Source organism: Antennarius striatus, chromosome 2 (genome assembly GCF_040054535.1).
Source record: "Antennarius striatus isolate MH-2024 chromosome 2, ASM4005453v1, whole genome shotgun sequence".
Lineage (NCBI taxonomy): Eukaryota > Metazoa > Chordata > Actinopteri > Lophiiformes > Antennariidae > Antennarius > Antennarius striatus.
Window position 1 is genome coordinate 1,600,001 of NC_090777.1, and position 10,479 is coordinate 1,610,479.

A 10,479-nucleotide genomic window follows, 5' to 3' on the forward strand; every position below is an offset into this window, starting at 1 on the left:
CTTTAAAAGACGTTCAATTGACAGTCGTGTAAAACAGGGATTAGAAACGCATCTTGACATTTAAGAGCAAGATCGATCAAATATTAAGTAATTGTGCTTGGATATGGTAATGAGCTCTAATCACAGGAGAGGCTGCTTGATTTTCTGTCCATAAATAATCATGAAATAGTTCGACTTTCATTCTGTATTTATTTATGACATTTGTTCCGGAACCCCTCCGGTGTTGTAACTCGAATAGAGGAATAAGTCTTACATCATATAGGGAGTATGACACAACAAAACCAATAGAATGTTCCAGTCAAGCTAACCGGTGGAGGATCAAACCGACTCAGGGGTATCTTTTACCCCCTGCTGGGGTTATTAACACTGGCCGAATGGTGATTCCATCGTTTCCTTCCAAACTTCTGCTTCCTCGGAAGCAAAAGTTTACAGGAAGTGTGACCCCCCCACTCCGCGTGTTTTTCTTCTTTTCATCAAAGTGAGGAGAGAAAAAACATCTTGAGACCCCCTGCTGCCAAACGACCCCCCCTAGGACCACCTGACAGCTGAAAGACAAAACAGGTTGCGGGTCTCACCTCACCTGTCCCGACCGGTGCTCCTCTCTGCGCGTCGGCCGGTCGGTGCCCACGGAGGGCGGCTGGAGACGCGTCGGCCGGTCGGTGCCCACGGAGGGCGGCTGGAGACGCGTCGGCCGGTCGGTGCCCACGGAGGGCGGCTGGAGACGCGTCGGCCGGTCGGTGCCCACGGAGGGCGGCTGGAGACGCGTCGGCCGGTCGGTGCCCACGGAGGGCGGCTGGAGACGCGTCGGCCGGTCGGTGGAGACGCGTCGGCCGGTCGGTGCCCACGGAGGGCGGCTGGAGACGCGTCGGCCGGTCGGTGCCCACGGAGGACTGACAGCCTGGCAGCTTTCCGTCGGATCAACTGAAACTTAATCAAGACAGAAACCATCTGTCGGGACAATAAGCGGCCACTTTCATCAGCGCCTCTTAAGGAGCTTAAAGCAGCAGAAACATCCGGGGGGGGGTTAAAGAGCATCCGAACACCGAGTCTCTCTCCTCCGGTTGTTTATTCCCACCGGTAATCAGTACCTGAAAGCACGTTAACTCCATCCGCCTCACTAACCAGACAAAGCCGTAAAGGTGAGATCTCACCTATAGAACACTGAGCCAATCACAAATGAGCGGTCACGTGATCCAGGAAAGTTCAGAGTCTACGCAGTCCAGGTTTATTTAAATGCATCCCAACAATTCTCACCACGGAGGGGGTGGGGGTCATAAGACTAATAATAATAATAAAACTCCCAACATCCGGGTTGCAGAATTCACACATTTAAACACACAAAAAATTAAAAAAGAAGAATACCCCCCCACCACCACACTCACCTCCCACTTTAATAGCTGTCCTCTGAACCTAAAACAACCTGAACCCCCCCCCCCCGCCCACATTATCGACTGTACGAAAAACTGATGTGATTATAATTAGTAAGATGTACAAAACCAGTTCAGTAGTTAATGAAGACAGGATCAGGTTATTCTGTCAGAACACTTTTAATCTCCTTTAATCTGTTGAGCAGCCTGGAGGTCAAAAGGTCAATGAGGAGAAACTGAAGAACCAACTCAGGACAAGATTCAGACCGCTTCCCCCCCTGGAGGGTTAGGGTAACCCTAACCCCCCTGGAGGGTTAGGGTAACACTAACCCCCCAGGAGGGTTAGGGTAACTCTGACACTAACCCTAACCCCCCTGGAGGGTTAGGGTAACACTAACCCCCCAGGAGGGTTAGGGTAACTCTGACACTAACCCTAACCCCCCTGGAGGGTTAGGGTAACACTAACCCCTTTAGTGCCGATTATTATGATTTGATTCATTCTTGTAGGGAAATTATTGGCAATTATAATTATTTCCAATATAATAATATTGGAAACTATATAAATGCCACGACAGAGAACTCGTCTACAGCCAGAATAATAAAACTTTATTAGAGCAGTGCACATCCTCACTTCACTTTTATTAACAGGAAACGGCTACAATACAGGCTTAAGTCAACGCAGGACAAACACACACAGAGGTAAACATGAGTAGAAAGTCTTTTAAACAGAGACAGTCCTGTCCCGCCAGGGAGACGCTCTCACAGCCAATGGGATGCTTTGAATCTGCAGGAACAAACCAGCTGATGGTTTGTGCTCAGAAGCTTCGGCGTGACGTTCAGGCGGTGAAGTTGAGCTTGAACAGGACGGTCTGAGGCGTGGTGACGTCGGCCACCGCCAGCTCCTGGCCGTCCGACAGGCCCAGCTCTGGAACGCCAAAGAGGGGACGGTGAACACCGACGGTGACACATCCAGACCCCCCAGAGCTGCATCTTACCTTTCAGGGTCTTGCACAGGTTGGGTCGGGTCCGCTCCTCAATGGACTTCACCGACTGCAGGTACAGCGTCTTGTTCCTCCCCTCCAGGGTGGTGGTGATCGCCGGGGACTTCATCTGTCTGGAAAAAAACCATTCCCCTCAGTGCCAACGTTTCCTGGCATTAGGAGTAATTCTAGAGTGTTTCTGGAGTGTTTTTGGAGTGTTTCTACAGTGTTTCTGGAGTGTTTTTACAGTGTTTCTAGAGTGTTTTTAGAGTGTTTCTGGAGTGTTTTTGGAGTGTTTCTACAGTGTTTCTGGAGTGTTTTTAGAGTGTTTTTGGAATGTTTCTAGAGTGTTTTTGGAGTGTTTCTAGAGTGTTTTTAGAGTGTTTTTGGAGTGTTTTTGGAGTGTTTCTAGAGTGTTTTTAGAGTGTTTCTGGAGTGTTTTTGGAGTGTTTCTACAGTGTTTCTGGAGTGTTTTTAGAGTGTTTTTGGAATGTTTCTAGAGTGTTTTTGGAGTGTTTTTGGAATGTTTCTAGAGTGTTTTTAGAGTGTTTTTGGAATGTTTCTAGAGTGTTTTTGGAGTGTTTTTGGAGTGTTTCTAGAGTGTTTTTGGAGTGTTTCTAGAGTGTTTTTAGAGTGTTTCTGGAGTGTTTTTGGAGTGTTTCTACAGTGTTTCTGGAGTGTTTTTAGAGTGTTTTTGGAATGTTTCTAGAGTGTTTTTGGAGTGTTTTTGGAATGTTTCTAGAGTGTTTTTAGAGTGTTTTTGGAGTGTTTTTGGAGTGTTTCTAGAGTGTTTTTAGAGTGTTTCTAGAGTGTTTTTGGAGTGTTTCTAGAGTGTCTAGAGTGATTTCTGGAGTGTTTCTACAGTGTTTCTGGAGTGTTTTTAGAGTGTTTTTGGAGTGTTTTTAGAGTGCTTTTGGAGTGTTTTTAGAGTGTTTCTGGAGTGTTTTTGGAGTGTTTCTAGAATGTTTCTAGAGTGTTTTTAGAGTGTTTCTGGAGTGATTCTGGAGTGTTTTTGGAGTGTTTTTGGAGTGTTTCTAGAGTGCTTTTGGAGTGTTTCTAGAGTGTTTTTGGAGTGTTTCTAGAGTGTTTCTAGAGTGCTTTTGGAGTGTTTTTAGAGTGTTTTTGGAGTGTTTCTAGAGTGTTTCTAGAATGTTTTTGGAGTGTTTCTAGAGTGTTTCTGGAGTGATTCTGGAGTGTTTCTGGAGTGTTTTTGGAGTGTTTCTAGAGTGTTTCTAGAGTGTTTTTAGAGTGTTTTTAGAGTGATTCTAGAGTGTTTCTGGAGTGTTTCTGGGTCATACTCACAGAGAGGCGTTCTCAGTCAGGTACTCCAACACCTCCTGTAACCTGGCAGAAGGAGGGAACTGCAGGTCCTGAGGGACTTGGCTGCAGGCTGAACAATTCTCCTGTCGACAGGACCAGAGACATCACTTCTTCTCTATGGGGTGAAACACACCGGCCGACTACCGGGGGTTCGGAGACGGGCCACAAACCTTTCGCTCAGCCTCAAAGTTATAGGTGTAGAGTCCATCCACGTCGTTGAAGACCAGGTAGTTATTTAAAGGAATATACGCACTGCAAAGTGAAATCACTAAAGTCAGTGAAGGTCAAAGCAAACGATCCAAACGTGACGGCCGATTCCTTCTTTACCTCGTAGCAATTTTAAAAACCTCTGTGGCGCAGGCAGCTGTGGGGGAAACACGGCTGATCAGCATCACGCGCATTAAACACCACCCATCCCGTAGACAGCGGACCAACACCCCCCAGACAACGGACCAACACCCCCCAGACAACGGACCAACACCCCCCAGACAACGGACCAACACCCCCCAGACAACGGACCAACACCCCCCAGACAACGGACCAACACCCCCCCAGACAACAGACCCCCCCCCCCCCAGACAACGGACCAACCCCCCCAGAGGACCTGAACTGAGAACCACAAACACCCACTGAAACCCAACATGGAACTGGGGCCGGTGAACCTCTGAGCTTCATACCAGCGATGACGGCGTTGGTGGACGCCACGGCAGGAATGATCCTCTTCACCACGCCTGAGGAGAAACACGAGTCCTTTAGACACAGCTAGGGGTTAGGGTCAGGGGTTAGGGTCAGGGGTTAGGGTCAGGGGTTAGGGTCAGGGGTTAGGGTCAGGGGTTAGGGTCAGGGGGTAGGGTCAGGGGTACTGGTTAGGGTCAGGGGTTAGGGTCAGGGGGTAGGGTAGGGTTAGGGTCAGGGGTTAGGGTCAGGGGTTAGGGTAGGTTTAGGGTCAGGGGTAGTGGTAGTGGTTAGGGTCAGGGGTTCAGGTTAGGGTTAGGGGTTAGAGTTAGGGTTAGGGTAGGGTTAGGGTCAGGGGTTCAGGTTAGGGTTAGGTTTTAAAGTTTGGGGTTAGGGGTCAGGGGTTCGGGGTCAGGGGTTCAGGTTAGGGGTCAGGGGTTCAGGTTCGGGGTCAGGGGTTCAGGTTAGGGTCGGTCCTCACCTTGAGTCAGTCTGTAGGTCACCCCCGTGATGTTGAACTGGGCAGCTCTCTCCTGGGACCGCTCAAACACCCACTGGATGTGCTGGGGGTCGTCTCCGTCTAAGGCGGCGTCTGGTCAGCACCAGGTTATAGACAGCCCCCGTCAGACTGACAGCATGGACGCAAAGGGAGTGTGAGCGTTACACTCACCGCCAAAGGGCCTCTCTTTGGGCCACTGTAGGATCCTGGCGTACTCGATGCAGTGCTCCGGTAGCCGCGGCATCGACGCGATGGTGCACATGGGGAAGTTCACCTGTGGACGTTCACGGAGGAGACAGCAGGGGGTCACGACCTCAACACGATGGACCGACTGCTGTTCAGGCGCGTGTGACGCCCCCACGAGGCTACAGCTAAAGCTAACCCCCACAGAGCTAAAGCTAACCCCACAAAGCTAAAGCCAACCCCCACAGAGCTAAAGCCAACCCCCACAAAGCTAAAGCTAACCCCACAAAGCTAAAGCTAACCCCCACAAAGCTAACGCTAACCCCACAAAGCTAAAGCTAACCCCACAAAGCTAAAGCCAACCCCCACAAAGCTAAAGCTAACCCCACAAAGCTAAAGCTAGGCAGCAGCAGCCACAGCTTTACAAAGCGGTGACATCATTCACCCATTAATGATTTATGATTATTGATTATCAATTAAAGATTGATGATTATTGACTGTATTGGCTGAGAGTCTTCAGTACCCCCCCCAGGGGGCTCACCTGGGGGGGGTACAGCTCCAGCGTGCAGTCGATGCAGGCGGTCATGCCAGGAAGGACGACGCGGGCGTTGCCCTTGAAGCCCTCCGTTCCCCCGTCGATCAGCGGGATGATGGAGCTGGGGTCCAGAACGCCGTCGTCGTAGTTCAGGAGGGAAATCTGAGGGAGGCGGAGTCAGTTCAGAGCGGCAGACGACCCCGACGCAGCGACAGAACCCGTCTCACCAGCATCCCGTTCATCCAGCGCCGGGCGATGATGGAGTCCAGCCCGCACACGATGATGTGGAACTCTGCACAGAAAGCAGTCGTTAAACCTGCGGCGCATCCACTGTAAAGACTCACGTCTGTAAAGACTCACGTCTGTAAAGACTCACGTCTGTAGAAAGAGTCGTCCAGGTCCTGGATCTTTTTAAAATGACTGCATGAAATCAATAAGGAGTCAAAGCACAGCCGACAGTTTCACAACGCGTTCTGCTGCTGAGGGATACGGGACGACTTTACATCCGGGGACACGACTGTTGATGAAGTCGGCGGCCACGTCCGCCTTCGCCCGGCCCACGTCTTTGGGTCTGAACGGAGACACAGACTCATCACCGCACGCTCAATCACACCTCATCATCATCATCGTCACATGTATTCCGTGTGGACAGGCTGGTGTCACATGACGTCACGACAGACCTGAAGAGGAACTGCCTGTTCAGGTTGGACACGTCGATGGTGTCCATGTCCACAACGTGGATGAGACGGAACCCGGACAGGGCCTGGAACCACAGACCGGGGTCAGGCTGGGCTTAGATCAGCGCAGATTAACAATATTAATAACAATATTAATAAATATTAATAATGATAAATATGAACATTATTATTAATATTAACATTATTAATATTAATAATATTATTAATATTAATTAATATTAATAATAATATTAATATTAATAATATTAATAGTATTATTAATATTAATTAATATTAATGTGTCCAGTTTTCCTACCAGATTTTTGAGCAGCTCACATCCCAGCCCCCCAGCACCGATGACCAGGATCTGACACGTCTTCAGCAGGAACTGAAGGGACTGAGAGGAACACAGCCAACAGTAGGACAATGAGACCGCATCTACTGGGTTCTATTGGGTTCTACTGTGTTCTGATGTATTCTACTGTGTTCTGATGTATTCTACTGTGTTCTGATGTATTCTACTGTGTTCTAATGTATTTTACTGTATTCTACTGTGTTCTGCTGTGTTCTACTGTGTTCTACTGTGTTCTACTGTGTTCTGCTGTGTTCTACTGTGTTCTACTGTGCCTGTTGCTAAGGCACCTCTGTGCTCGGCTCAAAGTCAGGATGGGTGAACGGTCCGGGTCGCTCCAGAAACTTCCTGACGTGATTCCAGCGGCCGTCCCAATCGCAGCGTCCAGCGTCTACAGCCATCCTGCAGAGGGACACACACACCTCCTGTAGGACACACACACCTCCTGTAGGACACACACACCTCCTGTAGGACACACACACCTACTGTAGGACACACACCCCTCCTGTAGGACACACACACCTCCTGTAGGACACACACACCTCCTGTAGGACACACACACCTCCTGTAGGACACACACACCTCCTGTAGGACACACACACCTCCTGTAGGACACACACACCTCCTGTAGGACACACACACCTCCTGTAGGACACACACACCTCCTGTAGGACACACACACCTCCTGTAGGACACACACACCTCCTGTAGGACACACACACTGACTGGGAGTGTCCTGTGCTGCTCATTGGCTCCCTAGTTATCAGGGAGGACACGGGATTGGTGCACATGATTCATGCATTCATGACAAAGAACACGCCTGATTCAAAATGTTACCCTGACCTACTGTCATGAGTCATAGATCAAAGCTAGTGCTCTGACCTACTGTCAATGATCAAAAGTAGTGCTTTGACCAATGATCAAAGCTAGTGCTCTGACCTATCGTCATTATTCGAAGCAAGTGCTTTGATCAAAAGCCTACTAGCATTGATCTACGGTCTTACTTCCACTGGCCTCCTCCCTCGTCTTTCTATCTTATCCGGTTCCTGAATGTATAAAAGTTGGAGTTTGACCTTGACCTAGTTTTCTCAAGGTCATCATCTCATGTTCATCCCCTCTGCTGCCCGAGTCACATGTTTTAGTTTCATCTTTCTCAGGTTCACCCCTCATCCACCCGTCTGCTCTGGACCTGCTCTTCCCATCCCACCAGTACCACCCCTAACCTAATTATGGGCTGGGGTCCGGCTTCCTTTTTCCTCCATGCCACCCTACTGTTCCACCCCTCATCCACCCATCCGCTGTGGACCATCTGCTGTGGACCTACACCTCCCATCCACCAGTATCACCCCTCAACTATCCATCGGCTGGGGTCCTGCTTCCTTTCCTCCTCCTTCCTCCATACAGTCATCCAATCAGCTGTAGTTGTGCCTTGACTTTATCAACCTGAACCATATTGATACTGTCTCTGTCTGGCCTGTCTCACTCTCTCTCTGTCTGGCCTCTCTCTCTCTCTGTCTCTCTCTGTCTCTCTCTGTCTCTCTCTGTCTCTCTCTCTGTCTCTCTCTCTCTCTGTCTCTCTCTCTCTCTCTGTCTCTCTCTGTCTCTCTCTCTGTCTGTCTCTCTCTCTCTCTGTCTCTCTCTCTCTCTGTCTCTCTCTCTCTGACCCTGTTCTTGTCTTCCTTTGATTTCTTTTCCCCCCAACCGGTCGAGGCGGATGGCCTCCAAAAGAGTCTGGGTCCTGCCCGGAGTTTCTTCCTCAATGAGGGAGTTTTTCCCTCCACTGTCTCTGATGCTCTGGAGGGTTCAGTTGGGTTTCTGTCTGTTAAAGCGCTTTGAAATGTCTGCTGTCATGATTAAGAGATATATCAATAAAACTTGATTGATTGATCTTTTGTTTCTGTCTGAACGGTTGTGAAGACCTTTGGTGACCACAGAAGAACACCGACACTGACGTGAGAACACGTCACCGCTGGAATAGAACGGGGGAATACATGCAGTTCATTACTGTGTGTGTGTGTGTGTGTGTGTGTGTGTGTGTGTGTGTGTGTGTAGCCTGATTCCAGCCTGACGTCACTAACTTGTCGGTTTGATCTTCTATCCTCCTTCTTTTCTTCTCCCTGGAAGAAAAGAATAAAAACAAACTTCAATCGTGACGGTTTAAAAAAACACGCGGAGACTGAGACGCGATAAAAGAACATTTGTCGTCCATTGACACTCACGGCTCCTCGGCATCCGCCATACTTTCAGGGTCCCATGTCCTCGATTGTGTTTGTGGGGCTCAGGAGCGTCAAAGCTGCGCAGGAAGCGGCGCAGCCGCAGCGGAAGTGCGTCCCGCTCTGCGTCGGCCGCGCCTTTCAAGTGTCGGTGAGGATCGTTTGAAGTTGAATCAGTGACGTGTGGTCACGTGAGGCAGGTGAGAGGAAAGAGAAGACTCCTCCTGTAGAACCTGAGGAGTCTTCTTCCTAGGAGAGGAGAGGAGACAGCCCACTACAGACAGTCTGTTGTTCTCCGCTCGCCTTGCCTTACTCAGTGACATAGTAGGGCTTACTCAGTGACATAGTAGGGCTTATTCAGTGACATAGTAGGGCTTACTTAGTGACATAGTAAGGCTTACTTAGTGACATAGTAAGGCTTACTTAGTGACATAGTAAGGCTTACTTAGTGACATAGTAGGGCTTACTCAGTGACATACTAGGGCTTATTCAGTGACATAGTAGGGCTTACTTAGTGACATAGTAAGGCTTACTTAGTGACATAGTAAGGCTTACTTAGTGACATAGTAAGGCTTACTTAGTGACATAGTAAGGCTTACTTAGTGACATAGTAAGGCTTACTTAGTGACATAGTAAGGCTTACTTAGTGACATAGTAAGGCTTACTTAGTGACATAGTAAGGCTTACTCAATGACATAGTAGGGCTTACTTAGTGACATAGTAGGGCTTACTATATCATTTTTTCCGCTGCTTTGTTCACTCAGTCCGTTCCGCAGCTTCACTCCATTACAGACACACACATGCTGGTCAGTGTCGTTTTAATTGGCCGAACCTTTAAGCTGAGCTCTCGTCTCAAGTTATAACGCCCTTCGCTATCACTGAAAATTTTTTGGAGAATTTATTTAAAGATAATTTTTTTATGTCAAACCAGTGTTTTAATGTATTCATTTCTGCAGTGATGACTTCCAAAAGCTGCTGAAGGTTTTCTCCTGAACAAAATGCATTTTTGTCATCGACAAAGACAATAATTTTCAACAAATTTGACAAATTACAAATATTATTGATTTAAAGGGGTCCTATTATGAAAATCCCATAGTGGTCCTCCCTAACCCGACCAACTCCTAGTTTCTGGTAAACAAACACTTCCTGCATCAATAGATGTTTGGAGTTTTAGGAATTCATGGACCGGACCCAATCAAAACGATCGGATTTTGCTAGAATGGCCGTCTGTGACGTAACTTACGTCACAGACGAGGCTCTGTGATTGATGATATTGATTGGTTGACGTGCCCATGGGCGTGGTGATCCCCGAAGGGGGAGTTTGTTCAGGCTATGGTAGCGGTGTGTGGTAACGACCTGGATCAGAGCTACACACTGAAAGTTCCTCATAAGCTGTTGAATTCAGCTAGCATTTGGCTAACTAGTTAGCAGTCGGTGTGTGTGTGTGTGTGTGTGTGTGTGTGTGTGTGTGTGTGTGTGTGTGTGTGTGTGTGTGTGTGTGTGTGTGTGTCCACCCGAGGCTCTCCCCAGAAAACACATAACTAGCTACACATTAATTAGTTATTCAGAACAATTGTCTGTTGTTTGGTGAATGAAAGCAGCTTTAGCTCTTGTTAGTGATCAGACAGCTTGCGTGTATCCACACACACACACACACACACACACACACACACACACA

At 48.5% G+C, this 10,479-nt stretch overlaps 2 protein-coding genes across 2 annotated transcripts in view; both read right to left on the reverse strand.

The window, feature by feature from the left end:
- The window catches only part of LOC137609200 (chemokine-like protein TAFA-4), a 6,130-nt gene extending 5,258 nt beyond the window's left edge, over nt 1-872 (reverse strand). The window contains exon 1 of the mRNA XM_068336059.1: nt 576-872. The gene's annotated coding sequence lies outside the window, so the exon portion shown is untranslated. The remainder of the gene's footprint in view (nt 1-575) is intronic.
- A 1,080-nt stretch (nt 873-1,952) lies between these two features.
- uba3 (ubiquitin-like modifier activating enzyme 3) lies at nt 1,953-8,885 on the reverse strand. Its single transcript, XM_068337350.1, has 17 exons — nt 8,808-8,885; nt 8,667-8,705; nt 6,879-6,990; nt 6,553-6,633; nt 6,240-6,322; nt 6,050-6,130; nt 5,936-5,979; nt 5,787-5,851; nt 5,566-5,721; nt 5,013-5,115; nt 4,824-4,934; nt 4,345-4,398; nt 3,995-4,031; nt 3,838-3,919; nt 3,650-3,750; nt 2,363-2,481; nt 1,953-2,292 (listed from the first exon to the last, which is right to left on the reverse strand). The coding sequence occupies exons 1-17, from the start codon at nt 8,825-8,827 to the stop codon at nt 2,204-2,206; spliced, it is 1,377 nt and encodes a 458-aa protein (XP_068193451.1). The 5' UTR covers nt 8,828-8,885; the 3' UTR covers nt 1,953-2,203.
- Nucleotides 8,886-10,479: the final 1,594 nt, after the last annotated feature.